We start from the raw sequence: 23,805 nt of genomic DNA, 5'->3' as shown, positions 1-23,805 counted from the left end.
CTATATCCGTTGCATAGACATTGTCAACTATGAATAATAGATATTATTTGTTTTAGTTTACATCTTGATTTAAAATCCCACTATGTAGCCATTTTTGCTTGCAGGAAGGTTATATCTAATGTAGTCAATAAAAGAAACTAAGCACCTATTTAATATTTAGTGTTTTCCTTGTGTTGTGAAAGGAAAGCATTATGTGCAGAGTCACTCAGTGACTAATTTGAAGTATTAAGTTTGGGGCACCATAGAGATGGCAAATAACAGGTCTATGCACTTCTATACTCCCTCTCCCTATCAGCCACAGTAGACCTCACTAATTCATCCTGGTTGTCTTTCTGTCTTAGATACTAACGACAGTCTTGACACATGGAACAGCTTCGGACTTCTATCCAACAGAACCTTCAAGGTAAGTATGAACAACGTGGTATATTCCTGGAAAGACCAATACACTGATGATCACAGACTTGGGTTATAAATTCAGCCTTGCCAATGAGGAATTAAATGGCCTCTGGTAGGTCATTCAATTTCTCTGTGGTTTGTTTTTATTCTGAAAATATGTCAGTGAAAATATAAATATATGATGCTATAGATTTATTCTTATGTCAGTAGAGTAGAGATTTTTAAAAATGATATAAGTAGTTTTAGATAAAGAACAAACACTATTAGTAGTCCAGGCAGCTCACTCTTCAGTCTAATGAAAACAATTTTTCCATTGGGATTATTTTAGGAAAAAGTATTACCAAGTAGAAATACTGCCTTTTTCATTTTTAATTCACTATTTTCTTAAAGTATATTTTTGGATGAATCTTTATTAATAAGTTAAAGTATACAGTTATTTTTGAAGTTTATTGTAAATTTATCTTCCTTGAACATATAGAGCAAATACTTAGAAAATAAAATTAGCTTTGTCCTTCCCATAAATTTCCATCATTTCAGCAAAACGTATCACTGCTTTTTAATATTTGTTTTGGGTTTTTTTTAGTATTTTTTTCAGATATTATTATTACCAAGAAACTCAGGAGGGGCAAAGACTTTAGGATTAAAATGAATGAAAACCAAACTAGATAGCTTCACATCATTGCAAAACTGGTTTTAATGTACAAAATTCATTACTAATCCTCTGCGTTCACTATTTCATAAAATAGTATATGTTATGTTGTTTCCACTATTTTTGTTTGGATCCAACATTTAAAAAAATACTTTGTTTATATATTTTCCACAAATAGCATTCCATCTTAATTTGACACTATTTTTACTGAGAAAAGCCTTTCTTTTTTTAAACCAAGGTATGGAATTAGAAATTTCTTCTTTATTCAGGAAGATACTACTTATTTATAAAAGTCTTAACTGTGGTGTGTTCTATCAATTATAAATTAGGAAATATTATGTATAGAGTCTTAAACAAATTTTGAGTGACCAATTTAGGAACACTCTAGTCCATGGAAACTAAATAATTACCTCAATTCTTAAGGAAATAAACAAAAATTCTATATATGAAAATATATGACTTACATAGTTAGAGATTCCTTAAGAATACAGTTAGTATCCATGCTAAATGGAAACATGAAGTTGCTCTATTTAAAAAATTCCTGAATGGCCACTTCAGGGTTGTAATTCATTTCCAAGGCTAACTGGTATGTGAATTGGGTCATGAAAGCAATTTTCATTGAATATTATAGTCTAAAGAGACAAATTATACTCTAGTGACAGAATGTATTTAAAAAGAAAAGGCCTTGGAATATTTATATGGTAACTTGCAAGACACAGAACAGCAACTTTCCCCTAAAATATGTATATATGTATTGTATCTATTCGTAATCTCTACCTATTTTTTTTGCATGTCAACACTATGTCATTAAATGATTCCTAAAAGCTTAAGTAAAGTGTAGTAGTGAGTCAACCATTTGCCTTTATATATTTCAGGTAAATCTTAATGCCATCAACTCACAGAAACAGTGAAGTGTCTATATGATGAAATATAATTGAAGAGAGAATACAAGAAGTAACAGAGAACCAACTAATTACATTGGTATCTTAACATTAATCATCTCTGATTATCTGTATCAGTGAAAGGGAGTGGCTAATAGAAAATCACAGATAATCTACTCTGTGGTACTGAGTCTATGGTTTTGTGCTTAGTAGCTGAATTTCTAATTGCCCAGTGTAACTTACTGCAAATGTGTTGTGAGGATGCCCATCACCAGAAGAGTGGCCACAGACACATAATTTTGTTTCTGGAAGCAATTCCTAGATTAAACAAAGAGAATCAGGAGTTGGCTTTTTTTCCCTCCCAGTCTTAAGCCTTATACTAATAATGTACATTTTCATTAAAAAATTTTTTTTTGGATTATCATCTTGATAGGTGAACATAGATGAGACTATTCCGCCTTTGTGTCACGGTTATTAACAGTAGAGAGATAAAAAATAAAAATAACTTGGCAGATGCAAAGTTGAATATTTGAACATAATGAATTAACCACTAACCAAAAAATTTCATGGTCTACCATGATCTTGACTCAGGAATCTCACTTCCCATTTCTGAGATAAAATTATGGCCAACGTTAATGAATACTCCTATAAATTTAAATGGTGCTATGATTTTAGAGTATGGGATGGTATTTGTCCTTAACACTTTAATTACCTCTTTTTGAAAAAGCTATTGACCTGTACTCAACTATAACCAATACAAGTGAACATAAGTCCTATCTTGACATGAAATGTGAGAATAATCACAAGAGTTTCTTTAACTAAACTGCCCTGGCCATGCATTACTATAACACAAATATTGCCATTAAATATATATTTAAGACTATGGAGCCAAACTCTATCATCTCTATTAAAACCTGTTGAATTGTGCCACTTGCATTGAGAACTACTCTATATACTCAACTGTATAGTTTGCATTTTCATCCGTAAAAGCAAAGTGATTATTTATTGATAAATGACATGGAATGTCATTTTTTACTTAAGTAGCATTAGACATTTCAAAGATTTTGTCTGAAGGGCAAAAGGATTACACTGCATTTGAATAGACCATGTGACAACACATCCTTAGACTTCATGTATGATATGAAAGGATGATCCCCATTCATAAGATACACAAGGGAAATTATATCAGAAAAGAAGAAAAGCAAGGATGGATGTGGTAGGGGTGTCAGGGAGTATTTGTAGTGGTTTGATGCATGTAAATATTACATCTTATAAATAATTCTTTTCAAATACATCTCTGAAGTTCAGGGTCTCTGTTTAAGAAACGGATTGTATATGCTTTACATGGCTACATGCCATTTTCTGCAAGATAAGAGCAAGATTAATTCAAACAGGAAAAATGGCTTCCAAAATAGTCTTTCCATTCGTTTCCTATGAAGAAGTATGTTACCTGATGCTGGCAGATGAGGACTACGGGAAAAAAAAAAAAAACGTTCAAGTTATATTTTACTGTCAGAATCCAACAAACACGTTTTCATCTAAATTATTTTGTCAACAGCCTTGTAGTACCCTTGCTAACCTTATTTGGCACCAGTGCATAATTAGATACACAGGGGTGTGACTCCAATTGAAGGTGTTGGCATTGTAGCACTCTGTGAAAATATTAACTATGAGGTTAACTCCAATTTTCTCTTCTTTAATTAAATGCACATGGTACTAATGAGGTAACCTACTGTTCCTTGATAGCACTAATTAGCTAAGAGGAGAGTACACTCTCACACTGCAATTTAAACCTAAAAATAAGGTTGAAATATGCTAATTGCAGGCAATTTAAAACAGTACAAGTTGAAGAACTAGTCATAATAAGAGAAACTGACTGCTTTACAGCTAGGCAGCTGTAACTTTGGTTAAAATCAAAACAAGCCACATGATTTTTGGACTGCTATTTAACAAGGTCAGAAGCATCCTAAAAAAATGAAATGCTACTCTCCACCATAGCAATGAACTACCTCACAAAAAAAATCCTCAGATCAACACTCATCTACATAAGACCAAAAATAAATGAGCATCACCAGAACTCCAAAAGTGCCATGACACTATTTACATGTAATACTAAAAACTAAACTCCATAAATAAACAACATCACCCTAGACTCTTTCAAGAGCACCCAAATTAAGTAAAATATTGTAATTTGTGTTACCAGTATACCACACAACATATTGGGGTGATGAAGATTAGCCACCTCAAATTATAGGGTCAGAAGGGAGGATACAGAGAAGTGTTAAGTCTCCGCATTCGAGGAATATACAAACAGGAAATTTCCAGACAATGTACAATCACAGTGACAAAAATACACAAAAGATGCTATGGAATAAAATGGTGTAGGTACCATTTAAGGATATCAGAAGTATTTCATTATAAGAAGGAGATTTTTCACTGCATTTCTCTACAGATAGGAGCTGTGGGATGAAAGTAGCCTGGAGCTTCATGTTGAGAAAGAATGTTCTCCATTTTTAGCTCAAGTGACTTAGAACTATAATTTCAATAAATCTAAATATAATCCAAATATAGTTTCTTTAATTGCTTCTCATTTTCCAAATATGATTTCAACTGATAAACAATGAGAAAAACTTTAACATAAAGCAAGATTCTGAAAGACCTTCAGAATCATTAAAATATATGTTTTCATTGTGCAGAGTATATTTTAATTATTTTGTATTTTTAAAAATATTTATTTACTTATTTTAAAGAGAGAGAGAAAGCAGGGGAGGAAGGGTAGAGGAACAGAGAGAGAGGGAAAGAATCTTAAGGAGACTCTCCGTTAAGTGCAGAGCCTGATGTGAGGCTCAATCTCAGGACCTTGTGATCATGACCTGAGCCAAAATCAAGAGTCTGATGCTCAACTGACTGAGCCACCCAAGTGCCCCAATTTTCATTATTTTTTTGATTTTGTAAAATCATAATGTCATATTTTTATTAACCAGAAACTCTGACTAACCAAAACATTCAAATCAGAAACTTTGACTAACCAAAACAATGTCAAATCATTCTTGTTAACACAGACAGAAATGAAGCACATTAAAAATTAGTTTATCCTTAGGGACAAAAGAGATATGGACCGCCCCACACTGAGGACTCACAGTGACCTTTTTTGCCCGTGTCATTTTGCATGCAAAATTATAAAATATATACAGTTTATTATTTTTTTTAATTTTTATTTATTTATGATAGTCACAGAGAGAGAGAGAGAGGCAGAGACACAGGCAGAGGGAGAAGCAGGCTCCATGTACCTGGAGCCTGACATGGGATTCGATCCCGGGTCTCCAGGATCGCGCCCTTAGCCAAAGGCAGGCACTAAACCGCTGCGCCACCCAGGGATCCCCCAATATATACAGTTTAAACAATCAAAAGAGTTGAGCAAGCAATAAAAACAGAGTTACAAAGCAAGATTTATGAAAACAGAAAGCTAACGTGGTCTTAAAGTTTACTGGGGCACCTGGATATTTCAGTTGGTTAAGTGACCAACTCTTGATTTTGGTCCCCCAAGGTCATGAGCTTGGGGTTATGGGATTGAGCCCCAAATCAGACGCTGTGCTCAGCATGGAGTCTGTTTAGGATTCTCTCCCTCTCCTTCTGCCCCGTACTCCCCTGCCCTGTAATGTGTGTGTGTCTCTCCAAAACAAAACAAAACAAAACAAAACAAAACAAAACCCTTAAAATTTACTGAAGAAAGAAACAGAAGAGAGCAAATCATTTGAAAAGTAAAAGCTTTTAACTCCCAACTAGTAAAAGTTAAAAGTATGTGAGAATAAATTTTGCACTACCATTAGCCCATCACCATGTCTTGCCAAAAGGCCTAGTTGAAGAAACTGCTTTGAAAAACCCACCCAGCTTCTTCTCCCAGCTGTCCTAGAGCTTTCTACAACAGAAGGTGATAGAATATTGGCAAGAGAGGCTAATAAACCTCTGATCAACCATGCTTTAACAGATTCATGAAGTTGCAAGTCTGTAAAGGAGTAGCAAGGCGAATGAAATCAGACAGTCATTTAGAAATGGGTCTCCTGGAGGCAACCTGACATATTCCAGCAAATCACAGGGAACTACAATGTGAATGGATGTTTTAAGTGTTTGCATCTGTTTCAAATAAGCACCAAAGAACCTTTTAACAGTGAAAAGGCCAAGACAGTACACTGGAACGAGCTTTCAATATTAACTTCAAAAAGAATCCATTCTTTAGTTAAATATGGATCATTGTAATTTCTGCTAAAACAATAAAAATAAGTCATTTGGTGTTGAAAATAAAAATGTTAGCTCTGGAGACAGTCTGACAGGGTTCAGATCCTGACTCAACACTTGTTAGTGGTGTGACCTTGAGCAAAATATTTAGCCCCTCTTGGCCTCTCTCTCTAGACAGGGGATAATAAGTAACACCATCATAAGATTAAATACATTAATTTGTGTCTAGAACAGTGCTGGTACTCATATACTTTATGTTTATTAACTATGTACTTAATAATTATTAGCTTTCATTACTGCTTCAGAACAACATTCAGATTTTCTCCAAATAAAAACATTATTAAAGTCCTACTGTGTATGTATTATTACATGCTGTAAAGTATGCACAAATTCCCAAGACATTGTATCTGCACACAAATAGCTTTTAGTCTCCATTAGACTTCATGATACAAATCAAAGCCTCTTTCACATGAATAAAAAGTATTTTAGCTACGGATACACAGGTGAAATATCTGTACTCTGAAAACTACATAACAGTGTTAAAAGAAATTGAGTATGACACAAATAAATGGAAAGATATACCATACTCATGGATTGGAAGAACTAATATCATTCAAATGATATTACCCAAAGTAATCTACAGACACAATGCAATCCCTATCAAAATACCCAGAGCATTTTTACAGAATTAAAACAAATCATCTTCAAACGTATATGGTACCACTAAAGTCTCAAATAGCAAAAGCCATCTTGAAAAGGAAGAACAAACTGGAGGTATCACCACCCCAGATTTGAAGCCATCCTTCAAAGCTACAGCAATCAAAATAGTATGGTACTGGCACAAGAATAGACACAGATCAATAGAATGGAAAAAACAGGCCAGAAACAAACCCACACTTATATGGTCAATTAATTTATGACAAAAGAGGCAAGAATATACAATGGGAAAAAGAGAGTATCTTCATTAAATGGTAAAACTTGACAGCTATATATATAAAGAAAAGAAATTAGACTTCTTTACGCCCATAAAATTAAAAAAAGACTCAAAATGGGTTGATGATCTAAATATAAGACCTGAAACCATATAACTCCTAAAAGAAAATATAGGCAGTGAATAGTTGGACATCAGCCTTAGTAATACATTTTTTTGGATCTGTCTCCTCCAGTGAGGGCAAAAAAAAAAAGGAAAAATAAACAACTGGGACTACATTAAACTAATAGCTTTTGTACATTAAATAAAACAAAGTCAAAAAGGCAACCTATTGAATGATAGAGGATATTTGCAAACAACAGCAACCTACTGAATAATAGAGGATATTTGCAAACAACAAAAAAACAATCAAATTAGGAACACCTGAATAGATATTTTTCCAAAGAAGACATACAGATGGCAAACAGACACATGAAAAGGTGCTCAGCATCACTCATCAGGAGGGAAATGCAAATCAAAACCACAATGAGATGTCACTTCATACTTGTCAGATTGGTGAGTATCAATAAGACAAGAAATAACAAGTGTCGACAAGGATGTGGAGAACGGAACCCTTCAGGCACAATTGGTGAGAATGTAAACTGATGCAGTCACTGTGGAAAACAGTATGGAGGTTCCTCAAAGTTAAAAACAGAACTACTACACCATCCAGTAATTCCACTTCTGGATCTGAAGAAAACGAAAACACTAATTTGAAAAGATAGGTATGTTCATTGCAGCATTGTTTTTAACAGCTAAGACAAGGAAGCAACCTAATTCCCGTCAATAGATGAATGGATAATGAAGATACGGTATATATATGTATACAATGCACTATAGCTCAACCATAAAAAAGAAAGAAATCTTGCCATTTGCAACAACATGTATGGACCTGCAGGGTATTCTGCTAAGAGAAAGAAACCAAACAAAGAAAGACAAATACTATATAAGTTCACTTACCTGTGAATCTAAAAACAAAACAAAACAAACAAAAAAAAGAAAACAAAACAGAAAGAGATTCATAAATATGGTGAAGAAAGTGGTGGTTGCCAGAGGGGTGGAATGTTGGGTAAAATAGGTTAAAGGGATTAAGAAGTACAAAATTCTAGTTGTAAAATAAAGAAGTCCCGGGGACGTAAAGTGCAGCATAGAAAATAGAGTCAATAATATTGCAATAGGGATCCCTGGGTGGCGCAGCGGTTTGGCGCTTGCCTTTGGCCCAGGGCACGATCCTGGAGACCCAGGATCGAATCCCACGTCGGGCTCCCAGTGCATGGAGCCTGCTTCTCCCTCTGCTTGTGTCTCTGCCTCTCTCTCTCTCTCTCTGTGACTATCATAAATAATAAAAAATAAAAAAAAAAATTTAATAATATTGCAATAACTTTGTTTGGTGACAGATGGTAACTAGACTTATCGTGGTGATTATTTCATAATGTATACAAATGTTGAATCACTATGTTGTACAACTGCAATAAAGGTTATTATATGTCAATTATACTTCAATAAAAATAAATATATGTATTTTTCTTTTTAGAAACCTGATGTAGCAAAGCAAAGCAAAAAAAAAAAATAAATAATACTAATATGGATGTATTTGCACTCAGTGACACAATGAAATGACTTCCAAGAAAGAATATAATTTTTTTGCAAAGTTGGTGACGGTATGTGTTTCACAGAAAAATAGGCAAAAATAATATATTGATCTTTCATAACACATGGAAATGTTTTATTTTTATTTTTTTTTAATTTTTTTTATTTATTTATGATAGGCACACAGTGAGAGAGAGAGAAGCAGAGACATAGGCAGAGGGAGAAGCAGGCTCCATGCACCGGGAGCCCGACATGGGATTCGATCCCGGGTCTCCAGGATCGCGCCCCGGGCCAAAGGCAGGTGCCAAACCGCTGCGCCACCCAGGGATCCCGGAAATGTTTTAAATTATAGTTTGCTTCTTGAGGTTGGCGAAAGCTATGCTCAAATTTTAAATTTTTTTTTTTAAGATTTTATTTTTTTTAAGATATCCCTACACCCAACTTGGGGCTCAAACTCACAACCCTGATCAAGAGTTGCATGCTCCACTGAGCCAGCCAGGTGCCCCTTTCTTTGACATGTTTAAAACCTAAGCATCTGGGGCATCTGGGTGGCTCAGTTGGTTAAGCATCTGCCTTCAGCTCAGAACATGATCTCAAGGTCCTGGATCAAGCCCCACCTCTCTCCCCTCAGCAGAGAGCCTGGTTCTCCCTCTCTCTCTGCCCCTCTCCTCCACCTCACCTCATGCTTGCATTCTCTCTCTCTCAAATAAATAAATTCTTTAAATATACACACACACAGAACCTAAGTATTTTATAGTATTTGAAGTACGGTGATACCTGAATGGAACCACAATCTACATTTTAAAGGTACAAAAAAATTTTTTTTAAAGTGTTTAGCTAGTTAAGAAGTATGGCCACTCTTGACATGGTATAAGATAAGAACAAAATTCAATGGCTGATTGGCTTTTCTTCCACTCCAACTCCTAAGTTTGTTGGTTCGGTTGGCTGTTTTGAGGCCATTCATTATATCTGATGGAAAGTGCCTCCAGGACAAGTGTGGCCAGGGTTGGACCGGGATGTTTTTGTGTTGGCTTAGCAAATTCAAATTCCTTCATCCTTCTCCAGCCCATGTTTGAACAACAGATTCCAAGCTGCCTAGCTCTGACAGAGGAGGTGAAGGCAAGAGAACTGATACCTGGAAAACATTTTGTGTATTCCCTAAATCCAGTGGGTCAAAGTGGTTGGTTTTATTTGGAGTCCGTAGAGGAGAAGTGGGGAGGACCAAGTCAATATGAGCACATGCCTTAAGACGTCATTCTTCCTTTTTTATCCTGTGGCATAGACTGCAAAACCCACATGATCTTGAGGAGAGCATGATGCGCCCATTAAGGAATTACTTTGCACAGAAGGCAAATGGAAGTCCAGGGAGCTGAAATTATTTACAAAAAGCCATGCTTTTACTTATTTTTTTTTAAAAGATTTTACTTATTTATTCATGAGAGACAGAGAGAGAGAGAGAGGCAGAGACAAAGGCAGAGGGAGAAGCAGGCTCCATGCAGGGAGCCCGATGAGGGACTCCATCCTGGATCCCCAGGATCAGGCCCTGGGCCAAAGGCAGGCACTAAACCGCTGAGCCACCTGGGCTGCCCACTTTTACTTATTTTTAAGACTTCTGTACATTATATATCCTACTGTACAGGTTCTCAAACTTTAGCATGTAAAAGAATCTCTGGATAAGCTGTTATAATCACAGAGTCAAGGCTACATTCCTAGAGATTCAGATTCAGAAGATCTGGGACTGGGTGCAGGAATATGCATTTTAACAAGCATCTTGGTGGTTGTGATCTGGAGCTTCTATGATCCTATTTGGAGGAACACTGTCTTTTGTGTTCAGGATAGTTGTGTGACAGGTAACTTTTCATTCTTTCATTCTACTATTTAGTCAGTCAACACTTTTTTTCAGTAAGTGGCCATTGTCTTCCTCTAGATACCACAAATATTTGGAGGATGTGAAATTTTAAAGTACTTAATATTAACCAATTAAATCCACTGAAATTCCTAAAATAAGATTTGATCCCCATTGCATGGTGAAAAAGTACTGAAGAATTAAGAGAAATTACAGAATATAACAATGTTGAAGTCAGATTTTTCACCCTGTTTTTGTCAATCCTGTCTTATTCACCTCAGAAAGCTGCCATCATAACTGGCACTAATTGGCACCCTTGTTAGAAATCTCAGCAGAGGAGCCAAGAATAGAAAAGATATGGACACCTCTCACCCACAGAGCCCAGCTGTCTGCACAGGTGAGGCTGAGATCAAGGCTGGGGTAGATGACCTGGCTGCTGCCTGTGAGAAGGATAAGACCTACACCTGCTCGCTGACGATGTAGACAACCTCAATCTCCAGGGATGTTAATCAAGTCTCTTTCATGTGCCTGAAGTCACAGAAAAACAAAAGATGCCCATAGTGCTCCTACAAGTGATGTAGTTATTATGTTTTAAGAGGGAAAGAAGGCAGCAGTCAACAGACACTTCTGCCATGAGATACTCCTGCAGATACGGGTGGAGTATTGTATTTTTTGCTAACTTGCGGTATGCTTGTTTGCTTCATTCAAGAAAATCATTAAAGCTCTTCTGGAAAAAAAATAGGGAGCTGGATTTCTCATGAATGTCTGGAGGGCAAAAGACAAAGCTTTAAACATACAGTAATTATTTAATAGATAAAATGGACAGATTCTATGTATAAGATTTTTTTCTCCTAAAAAATTGTATTGAACGTATGGGTATGTTGAGGTCATGCAGAAATCGCTTATGCAAACCTAAAAATAATAGCCCTTAATTTTCTGCTCTTCTTTTTTTACTTTCTAGTTAAAAGAATGCAGATGCCTTTTGCTACCTTGAGTTAGGGGAGGTAATATAAGGTCAGAAAATGCCATGGTGAAACAACTTTCTCTATGAAATGAGAATGTACAGAGCAGTGGTCCTGTCTACCAGTACAGGGCATGTAGGTGCTTAAAATGTATCTGTTGATGACATGGAGGCTAATGGCTGACTGACAGCTTGTTCACTAGTTTATTCACCATTTAATGATCACGTAGTATATATCACTTATAATAAAGTGTTTGACTCCATTTCTTATTTTGACTGCTGACTTCTTTTTAAGCCTCAACATCCATTTCCTCTGTGGCCCCACATCCGGGCAGAAGGCACAGGCATGCTCCTCCTCCTCTGCCACTGTAGGGAAATTTATATCCCCAATCAAGGGACCTTTTCCCCAGCCTATCCCTTAGGCCGTGTAAAGATCCAACCCATTCCCTCTAGTTTCCCACGCCAGCCAGGACCTGGCTTGTGTTCAATGAGCTCTCCCGAGGAGGAATAAAATTACTTGTGTGAGGAATAAAATTTCTTTCAAGTTCTCTTGGTGTTTGGAGTGTCATGAGCTTTGACATTCGAACCAAATTTTGGGTAGAGATCCTTCTCACTTCTGTGGTACTACATCAGTTAGTTAGCATACAAAGTCAAGTGAGAGTAACTAACCCAAAGAATTTATAGTCAAATTGGGAAGACAAACTACTAATGATTAGGAACATAATAAATGCTTTAACAGATGTATGCACAGGGTGCTATGGGAACATAGAGGAGGGACAGTTAAGGATCTTAGACTAGGTGATAATGAGTAAATGTTAGTATACAAAACAGGTATGTGGTTGGTGGAGTTAGGGAGTATTGGAGATCAAAGGAACAGCCTATATGAGGGCTGAAAAGTAAAGGATCCTCTCCTGTATTCAGAGAAACAGATGGTCTAGCAAGGCCAGAGGGAAGAGAGGGTGTTAGGGATGAGGACAGAAAGAGAAGATCTTCAAGAGCATCATGTAAAGCCAAGTGGTCTTCATGTGCACCAAATTTTTCATCATTAAATGTGTCACCATCTGCCTTTTCACTTGGAGGATTCAATGAAGGGTCACATATATAAAAACATTTCTGCAATATTTAGGGTAGTGTAACCATAATCCTGAAGAAGTAACTATGACCAATGCAGAATGGCACAAGAGATTCTTTTAAAGTCTTTATGATGGGAAGAAATCACTTTTTGTTTCTAAGACCTCCTCTTCCCCTTCCTTACAGTCAGTTGCTGTCCTAGGACCCTACATATGTCTTGTTCCTTACTATTTTCCCCTAATTCCCTAAACAGGCTAATAAATCATACATTTAAAGTCAGTGCAGCATCAAAATTTCACTTGGAAAATTCTGCTTGCAAGAATGGAGACATACTAAAATTTAGTACTTGTATCATCATAAAGGTACAAAAATAAATTAAAATTTGCAGTACCAAGCAAAAGGTAAGAAACCTAATCTGACATACCGGGATATTTTTTTCTTCAAGGAAGTTTTGTAGTAAATAACACTGAGAACTTTGGAAAACATAAGATCTCAGTTCAATTTTATAATGCAGCCCTAAAAGAAATGAAATGAACTTTTTAAAATTTGGGGTTCAGAAAAAGAAAGGAATGCTTCGTATGAGATTTAACTGGATATTGCCCCTTTCTTTGCTATTTGGGGCATTCAGAATATAATTTCACAGATGATATATTTTTCTTAATGTGATTTTCAGACTACATCTAATGGAAAATGCCTGGTTAGGATTAAGAGACATAGTACAGATGTTAAACTACATTTGCATGCAATTATTTCTAAAACAAATGCCAGGGTACAGAGTCTATTGAAATGGCTTTCAGGATGGCTGGCACAATGTATTAAACCAGCTTCCAATTTCTGAGTAAGTCTATCTTCTGAATATTTCAAATCAAGACACCGAGCACAGAATAAACCTTAGAATTTTCACGTTGGCCCATTGTCCAAGAATGGATGGACATAGGGTTAGAACCCAAGGATTCAGCGTAGGGATTTAACATTTTTTAAAGCAAAAGCCTTTGTTGCTTAATGTAAAAAAAAGCCTGTATTTTGTGTATTAATTTTCCTGCCTGGAAAAAAATTACTATAAAATAAATTAAGCTAATGATTTAATATGTGGAATAAAACAGACAGTAATAAAATAGATGTGCTGTGGAGCCCTCAACTTGTTTTGGGGCTTTTTCTTCAGAAACAATAAAAAGTATCCATAAAGTTATTAAGTTTTTTGCTAGTAGAAATCTCACTTTAGCCGATGGTCTTGTAGTGATGCGCTTTTAAACATCAAACTAGAAGTAAGACACTCTTGGAATAAAAATACTTCTGAAAGGCATCTGTCACCAACCTTATCAGGTATATCAAAAGGAGTGAGTGGCAAGACTAAAAGGAAGCACCCATCGCTCCGCTTCTGTAGGGCATCGTGCCTTCACAGAGGCACTGACCCTACATGTCCTTGGAGTTTGTGGACTGGGCAGGACCTTTAATTACCTCTCAGTGATCTTTTCCATGAGGATATATTTTTGGGTTTGGACTTGATTCCATGAATGAAGTATGCAGAGCAACTGCTATATCTATTATGTATCAAAACAAAACACTGAATCATACTTTGATTTGTCCAAATTCAGAAAGTACCAGCATCTCCTTTGCTGTGCGCTTTACTCCTCGGTGGGGAGGAATTCAAATCATGTCACCCTAGGAATTTACGAGGGGACTGGAAGTTGTGGCAGTTCCTTTTCTGATCCCTGCGGGGCAAGCAGCAGCAGCCCTTGGATCAGCTACTTTTTATCCGCTGTTGGTCTCAGCAGCAGCTGCTTTTCTTGCCAATAATGATAAATGATAGGCTCTTTAATGAGGAATAGAGACGGCAAGCCGCACACACAGAAGCTTATCTTGTTGGCATCTCTGATTATAATTTGCTCCCTATCAACCTCTTCCCCCTCCTGACGGTGAAGTAGAGAGGAAACCTGAAGAGGATCAATTATTTAAAAATAGTACTCTTTCCAACAGAAACTCTCTTACCATTAGACATAGAAAACTCTCATAATGCCAAGAAATATGCCCGTGAGGTCCAGCACTGCTTCTTACTTTTTTTTTTTCATATCAAAAGATTATTCCACACATTGTTGGGTAAAAACTTCATCAAGTCCCACTGCCTTCTCAACAGTGCCTCCCAACAGGTGGAGATGATGAAGTAGAACACAGAAAGGAATATCGCAATTCAGAGTCACCCCAGGAGAACCTTCTAATGGCAGTGCTGATGGAGGCTCCTCCTCGGAGGGGGCTCCATGCATGCCCCCATCCCTTTCCTTGAGAACCACAGCTTTAGCTCACCTGGAAGTCAACCTAGATTTTATACAATGAAGACAATCAAGAAAAAGCAGTATTCTCATGTAGTATCTTGCGATCCCTGTTATTTTAACTTGTTCTCCCAAAATGAAAAATTTGAGAGGTATTTTGGACAGACATAAAAAGGCACATGCTATCAGTGATTAATACCAGGGTAAAAAGCACAGGAATTGGAATGAGATTGACTTGAACTCATGTTGCAGCTCAAACGACCAGCTCTGTGACCTTAGATAATGTAATTTAACCTTTCCAAGCCTGTTTCCTGTTCTGAAATAAGACAGGAAAAATAAATACATTACCAGGTACATCAATGAGCACTGAATACAGTTTAGCCAAGTGAAATAAAAATCCTTAATGCTTTAGGATCTCTTTTTTGTTAAAGAAAAGGAGGCATTAAAAAAGAATGGGAATGCGAGAAATGTGACTTCTCTAACATCTCCGGCTAATGCCTCAGCTTTCCTTTTCATTGGCCTGGTCACCCATTTCGATATGATCACCCACAACACCTGTCACTAACGGGCTGAAGAGGCCAGCTGGGGACTAAGATAAAATCCTTTTTTGGGCAGAGGAGTCTGTGTCATGACATTCAGCAAGTACAAAATCCTCACACAGATCCAGGAGTGCCCTAGTAGTAAGAGGCTGCGCTGTATTCACAAAACATGGTTTAAAATATCAAAATGAATGTTTGGCCCTTAAAAAAGTCAAAATACAATCGAAGGTAACTAGATTCCATGAGGTAAAATTATTAAAATAGACATAAAGCAATTTCTCCAAAGTATATGTTTTTGAGAGTTTAGACCCATCAAGATGGACAGCTGAGAGGAGTTCTGAATGAGAAAAGATGGAAGAAACAAAAAAAAAAGAAAGAAAGAAAGAAAGAAAGAAAGAAAGAAAGAAAGAAAGAAAGAAAAGATGGAAGAGGAGCAAAAGCTATGACAGTAATCATTCTGCATAACAAAAAGAAAAAGGAAATAGTAGCCCAGTGCCACGGTCAACTCAAACTTTCAGAAAACCACCATGACTATACATGTACTAAAAACAATATAGAATTACCATTTTTAAAGGTATGAAACAGTTTGCCAAGAAAGATATTGTCAAATTTTAGAACTGTGTTACTGTCTATTAGAAATTATTCATTTCTAAGCCAGGACCAAGTTTCATTATCCAATAGCTGCTCTCAAGAATGAAGCTAATTTACATTTAAAATAGGAATACAGTCTACTCTTTAAAAGCACAATGGTAAACACACCAATTTGACAATTACATTAATATGAGTATTTGCATAATCTGTCTTCCACACCTGTTCTTAATTTGAAGCAGCTGCAGGACAAATCACATCACACTAATCTCAACGGGTATGTGTGTGTTCCAAACAGTAATGCGCGCATCTTATTTTTCAAAGATCTCTTATTTTTTAAATGTTTCCTGACTTTTAAACAACTGGCAAAAGTTTTGTAGACGCCATCGGATTTATTTGGTTAATATTAATTAGTGGAATAGCATAAAACCAAATAATACTATCCCTTACATTTTGGCCTCCTCTGTTTTGATACATGATCGTACTGATTTTTTTTTTTTGGAGTATTTTTTTTTAAATAACATGTAACATGTATTTTATTTACACCAAAAACGATTAAAAGGAACAAGAAAAATATATCTAGAAAACTTCAGTAAGAAATATAACCAGAGAACCAATAACACATACATTAATGGGAGAGTGAAGCCTTACCTACAAATCATCTGGAAATGTATTTGCAACACAGATAATTGTGGCATCTTTTGCAACATCTTTTCTAAACTGGGTTCCATTTATGTTTTGACAGACCTATATCAGAATTACAAGCAGAGATTTACTTTCATCTTTTAAAGGATCCACTTTGGATTTGTGTGCATTCAAACACATCCTCAGTGCCATCAAAAAGGAAGTCAGTTTATTATTGCTACATATTCTTGTACTTCATGTATTTAAATCATTTAGTTAGATTCTAGCGGATAGAATATGAGAGACCACGTAATCTGTCAACAAATCTGTCTCTCTTTAATCTTCTGTTATGAATGGGAAACGAAATTAGAGCTTTCTAAAGATGTTATTTATTTCCTGCAAACTGAATGAGAGCATGCACAGTAATGAACTCGAGCAACGAAGATGATCTGTTTGTTTGCATGCTGTTGACTTCCACAGAGGTAAACACCGAATGGCTGAATTCTTAGCTCAGTACTTCATTCAGAATCCTATTTTTACAAGTGCTTTCGTTAGAGTAGAAGACAAAAATACCTAAGACATGCAAGGGAGCTTGCATTTCTATGACATATTTTATGCTCATTAGTTAGCAATTCTTACCCTAAGAGAAATCGAGATTCAGAAGAATTAAGTGACTCACTCAAGTTCTCAAAACCTGTATCATCGTTATGGTCTGGGTATTCTGACCCCAGAATATTCTTTCCTATAACTCAGAGCTGTTATTCAACTGAATAATAATCAGGAGGATAGATAAACAGGAGAAGGCATTTTTTTTCCTAACAATGTTTCTTTTTTCTTTCATGTCACAGTATCTGAACTATTTCAACTCATGGCTTCAAATGTACTAGAAACCACTGTTTCAAAAGTGATTATAATAAGAGAAAAGAACTATTTTCTATTTAGATAAATATAGTGCAAGTTTATTTTTTATTTTTTATTTTTTATTTTTTTACCGAGAACCAAGACTGGTTACTCTAGGAGTAGAAAAATAATTTTTATTACTATGTAATTTAGGCAATAAAACCAAGTTATAGTGATTGTGAGAAAAGCAATTTTCACAGCTGTGACCTCTATATAATTATATTTCTAAATATTCCTTATTTTATTTTTCTTCATTAAAAACCTTACATATATAATTGAGCACACAGAAAAGTACTCTAAACAGATAAGCTGGCATGTCATGGGGTACGTGTAACATAATGGAATGAAAACTATATTTGTATGTAATGAATATGCACATTGTGTAATATTCTAACAACAAATTTCACTTTTTCTCTGAGTATCAGAATATTTTAACCTCAATAAATGAGTTGTAAATTTCTAAATTTTAAAATAATCTTGTTTCTTTTTGTTTTTGCTAGCAAGATAAAAACTAGCTCATTATCAAAGTTAAAAGCTTTTGACACATAACACATAAAGGAGGCTAATTTTTTTGTAAATGTAAGCCACAGAAAAGGTATTTTGTTTTGCTAAAAATAGAGCATTAGGATAAGAAACTTCAGAGCTAGAGATGGAGTCAAATCTTCTCAGTTGACAGAAAATGAGGTTACACAACTAAACTGCCTTTTCCAAGGTCACACAGGTACTGAGAGGTGGAGTCGATCCTTGAATCCAAAGCCTCTCCTGACACCATAGAAACTGGCCTCTTACTTTATCACAAAGCCTCAGCTGAACACTGATGGGTCATCTACAACATCTTCGTGCTTTTCTAGGTCATAAACTAAGCTATACTCCAACGGATGAATATACAAATAAATCTTACATTGAAAAAGATCTATAAAATAAAAAGCCGCGTTCATTTCTAGACTGGCCTAGTGGTGCCACACAGACACACACAAAAATGCAGGTAAACACATATATACATGTGTTAACAGGATCACTGGGAGGTTGGAGTTCAGGTGAAGTTCAATTCTTTATACTCTTCTGAACTGCCTGAATTATTTTTGCAAGCACATATTGATATAATAATCATCCAAAATCAAGCTACTTGAATATTGAAAACAGAATCTAGAAAAGTTGTTATATTTTTCATACAAGTTAACTCTTAAAAACCTTTACTATCATGAAGAGTCAGCACTTGAGTACTCTGATTTTTCTTATTAAAACAGAATTTAGGGGCACCTCAGTGGCTCAGTTGGTTAAGCACCTGCCATCAGCTTGGGTCATCATCTCAAGGTCCTGGGATCAAGCCTGGCATCGTGCTCCATGCTCAGCAGGGAGTCTGCTTGTCCCTCTCTCTCTGCCCCTCACCCTCACTCATGTCCTTTCTCTCACTCCTTTCTCTTTCTGAAATCAATTTTTAAAAATCCTAAAAATAATAAAACAGAATGTATACTCTTGCCTTAGTCTCAGCAATGCAGAAAAATAAAAGCCTACTACCCATAGAATAGTAGTTTCTTTTTAATGTGAAGAAATTATTAAAATACTTTTCTCTCCTTTTTCTTCTGCTTGTCAATCTAGGTAAACCCCCTTTGTGATCGGCTCTTCCATTTTCCCTTTAATCATCTCTATCACGTTACTTGTTATCCTTAGACTTGTTTCCATACTTCAACACCCCTCTTAGATTCTGGAACTCAGTCCTAAACAGATTTTAAAGAACCATAAACAAAGCCTCAGGAGGCACAAAAATGGAGAAAACTGTATTTTGCTTAGTCTATAAGTGATGGCCGATTCACTAAACACCTAGAGAAAAGAAAAATCCAATTTATTCCATAGAATGCTTTAAAAAGCCATAACTGTCAAGCAGGGTGCTTCTTTTTTTTTCAAACACCTTAAACCACTGAGTTTTGTTTAAAATGGCTTAGAAGAATGGTTATTATCCTGAATTTTTATCTAGCCAGATTGCCAACACCCTGAGGATAAGAACATTTTTGAATCCCCTATGGTACCTGGTGTCTGCCTAGCAAAGTGTCTAACACACGGAGGGCATTTAGTCACATTTCTTTGATGGATTGATTGACTGAGGATGTAAATTCTAATACATGGAAATACTGTAAACCACTTTTGAAATCTTACTGCTGTTTTGTTTTTAGCTTGCGGTTTTTCCACGGGAGCACGATAATCATTTGTTTCATATGAAATTCTATAGAGTAAGATTTTCAATTTATTTCTGCATTACTCCTGAACTCTCTTTTTATTAAGTAAGTATCTATTTAAATATAGGAGGAAATAAAAAGGTGGTGGGTGGGGAGAAAACATAGTAGCCAACCTCTGCTTTAGTTTAGCTGTGCTGGAAATTATTGAATGGGAATGCCAAATAAAATAACTACATCAAAACTGCTTAGGTAATCATTTCTAATTTGGTTTAAGAAATATTTCTCACTTTCAATTATTCTGAGAACAGATGTTTCTTTTAAAGCCATTTGTATTGGCATGACATTGTGAATCAATGCTATTTTGGCCCCTCAGTGATGGCAAGATATATATTGTAGCACTGAGTAATCCATTTATCAGCGCCTCATCAGAAACCTGAGTTTTTAATGTACACTGCTTCAACAAGTTCTTGTATCCTCAAAGACTCAGGAATCACTAATCAGAAAGTAGCTGAGTCTTTTTTTTTTTTTTTTACACTCTATGTATCTCTGTATTTCATTAGATGGACTTCAATACTCTAGTATTTATCAAAGGGGTTGCAAAATGGGGCCTGAAGGCCAGAGCAGTGGAGAAAGAGGAGAAAGAAAAAGAAAATAGAAAAATGAAATAAAGAAAGAAGGGAGGAAAGAGTGAGAAAAGGAGACAAAGAAAGAAATGGATATCTTCTACAGAAGGAAAATGAGCTCTCAAGTATTTATTTCTAACTCTTCTTTCTTCCTTGCACCTTGTCCACCATATGCCTCTCTGCACTAGGAAGGTTTAGGGTTTGAGCTTCCAGGCTGTGATATGCAAAATAACTATTGCAAGTAAGTATTAGAAATGAAATGAAAATAAACCCTGTAGAGAAAGAGCAGGATAAAAAAATAGGTAGGCAAATCCTTAAAAAAATCACAATTTTACTAGAGAATAAAAATAATACGGTTATTTGGCTTATTTTCTTTGCTCTCTGTATGTCTCTAAAGGAAAGTTCATTATACTATTTCCTTTGTTTGAAAGATACAACCCCAGTTGCACTAATTCCATAAACCATGGATTTTAAGAGGAAGATGGACTAAATTCATATTAATTTCAATCTGGATAATTACTACAAAGGACCTATTAGAGAAGGTAAGATTATTAAAAATCGTTATGCATTTACAGAATCTCAGATCCAAAACAATGATTAATTCTTTTCTTAAGATTTTATTTATTTATTCATGAGAGACAGAGAGGCAGAGACCCAGGCAGAGCGAGAACCAGATTCCCTGTAGGGAGCCTGATGCAGGACTCTATCCCAGGACCCCAGGATCACCACCCAGGCCAAAGGCAGACGCTCAACCACTGAGCCAGGTGCTTCCATATGATTAACTCTTATTCTTATGGTGCCCTGGATGAAGGGATGACAAACACTCAGCAGAATAATCCCCATTGGTTGGGCAGAGCACAAGGACCTCTCATTCTTACTCCACCAGAATGGTTAGCCTTCAACTAGTCAGGCAGCTGGAGACAGAATGGGAAATCTCTACCTGAACCCACACTGAGGATTCCTGAAAAAATGATTCAGTCATTTCCAATTTTTTTTATTTATTTGTTTTTTTTTTTTTTTTTTTTTTTAGAGGGAGTGGGGAGGGGATAGAGGGAGAGGGAGAGAGAGAATCTTGAGCAGGCTCCACGCCCAGAGCAGGGCCTGATGGGAGGCTGATCTCATAACTCTGAGATCATGACCTGAGCCTAAATCAGGAGTCAGATGCTTAACCGACTGAGCCGCTCACCCGGGCACCCCATTCATTTCTAATGTAAAGCATGGTTGGAAAAGGTGACCTTGTAATCAGATGGAACTTACATTAAACCCTGGGTCCTTGGGAAAGTTACCAAGCCTTTCCGGCTCTGTGATTCCTGATAGGTAAAACGGGAAGAGCACTAACCAGTTCTGGGTTTAGGTGGAAACAAAATGACCAATCAGGGGGAAAGTACCTGAAACACAGAACACGGCAGGAACGCATACAAGTCAGTGGATCTGGAGGTAAAGAAAACAAGGTTTCCTTGGAACTTTTAGATGTCCCATAAAATACCTTTTTATCCTAGTGTGGTTGCTTGTTAGTACAGATAATTGCAGGAAATATAGAAAAGGTATGGAATATGTCTTCTAGCTTCACTGTAGCTGGAAGGAAAGTTAGGACTTTTATGAGCTTTCCAACAATACCACAACCTAATATATAACAGCCAAATGAAAAATTTTCTCCTGACCTTATTTAAAATTTAGCTTCTATGACTGCTTTTTAAAAAAAATTTTTTATCACCCTTCAAAATACACTGGCTTCTCTACTTGCAAAATAGGCATATGCTTTATTTAAACCTCCCAGTATTTGTCCTACTGCCCATGCGTGTTGCACCAAGATGCTTAACCAGCCCTGACAAGTATCAGTAGCAACTTCCTGGAGGGCAAGCATCACTCTGCTTAGCTGACTTAGCATTGTGCTTTACCTAGTACTGAATATCTACTGAATCTTTCATATTTCAGTTATCACTGAAAATATTAAAACTTACAGTGAAGCCCTATAACCCACTGTCCTTTGGTTATGTTAATACATAGGTTTGTGTCTTTCTAAATTTTCCTAGAAGAAAAACAACAACAAAACTTCTTGTCACCACAGTATCTCAAGTCATAAAATCTCTTTGCACGTATCCCTTAGGCCACATGAGTTGGTACTAACATCTGTGGTAAATTGTGGGTGGCAGGCAGTATTAGGTACTTACTGTAGAATTAATCCTCTCCTTTTTCTCTATGAAAAGGCCCCAAACTTTGTCTAGTGTAAAAATACCCCATTAAATGTAATCCGTTTTCCAAATTTAGCTTAAGCAATGCATGTTCATATGCTACTGTTCAGGCCAATGAGAAGGAAGTAGAAGCTACTGTGTAGGGTTTCTTGGAACACTTGTTCCTACAGGGGGACTGATGCAGCAGGCCCACACTTATTTGTATTTTGTCATCCCCTTTTTCTACCTGGAACATGGACATTATGCCTGGAGAAGGGGCAGCCGTCTTATGACTGTGAACACAAAGGCCACGCAGGGGCAGAGCAGGTGAAAAGAAACTCTGGTCTTTTGTGTCACCAGCCTGATCTGGACTGCATGTCTAAGAAGTTCATGTTTCATAAGAAAAATAAATCTGTATTTCTAAATAGAGCAGCTGATGAACTCCATAGAAACTTAGCATTTTAGTGGAAATACTCAAAATGCACATGATTAAAGCAACAGATATATACTCAACTTATAAAAGTTATAAATCATACAGAAAGTATAGTTCCTTGATGACATTTGAAAGATCCTCACATGTCATTTGTAATCCTGTACCTTTCCAAATAAAGTTTTTTTTGAAGATTTTATTTATTTATTCATGAGAGACACAGAGAGAGGCAGAGACGCAGGCAGGGGGGGGAAGCAGACTCCTCACAGGGAGCCTGATATGGGACTCGATCCCCGGACCAGGGATCACGCCCTGAGCCAAAGGCAGACGCTCAACCACTGAGCCACCCAGGCATCCCCCAAATAAAGTTTTGTTAAGCAGACTTCTTATTTCCGGTTCCCTAGTAAAAGTATCATCGATATCTAGTACAGAATAATGAGGCAGTAAATCTTATTCAAAAGAAACAGACTAAATAGGGGGAAAAGAGCTGATTGTAAGCAAAATACTAAGTGTATATAAAATTAATAAATCAGAAGATAAAATCAGGAAGGAAAGCATTTAAGATAAAAGGAGAAAGAATTCATTGTTATTGTTAAATAAATACATTACACGTTCTCAACACAGGAAAAGGAATCAGCCGAAGTATTATTCATGAACAGACTGCCTAACTAGAGCAAAGACAAGATATATTAGCAACGTGAGAGAGGGGTGGGTAATGTGACCTGAATCATGCAACTAATCTAATCACATAACTGAATCTTTATAACTAATATATGTGGGATAACAAAATAGAAGTATGATCTGGGTTCTGGAAATACACATAGGGAAGGGATTATTTCCCTCTGAAGAGTCAGAGAAGACTTGAGGGAATAGGGCCTTAAAGTTTGTA

The 23,805-nt window shown here is 36.3% G+C and overlaps 1 protein-coding gene across 50 annotated transcripts in view; it reads right to left on the bottom strand.

Annotated features, from left to right (window-relative positions):
* Positions 1 to 23,805, bottom strand: part of FOXP2 (forkhead box P2) — a 553,446-nt gene that overhangs the window by 117,375 nt on the left and 412,266 nt on the right. For 13 of the 50 annotated variants that reach the window (XM_072764793.1, XM_072764790.1, XM_072764788.1 and 10 more), the window contains one exon: positions 2,170 to 2,244. The exons of the other annotated variants lie outside the window; for them this stretch is intronic. In XM_072764793.1, coding sequence (XP_072620894.1) covers positions 2,170 to 2,244 — 75 coding nt within the window. The remainder of the gene's footprint in view (positions 1 to 2,169; positions 2,245 to 23,805) is intronic. 50 annotated transcript variants of the gene reach the window in all.

This window comes from Vulpes vulpes, chromosome 7 (genome assembly GCF_048418805.1).
Source record: "Vulpes vulpes isolate BD-2025 chromosome 7, VulVul3, whole genome shotgun sequence".
Taxonomy (NCBI): domain Eukaryota; kingdom Metazoa; phylum Chordata; class Mammalia; order Carnivora; family Canidae; genus Vulpes; species Vulpes vulpes.
This window is presented reverse-complemented; position numbering and strand designations above follow the sequence as displayed.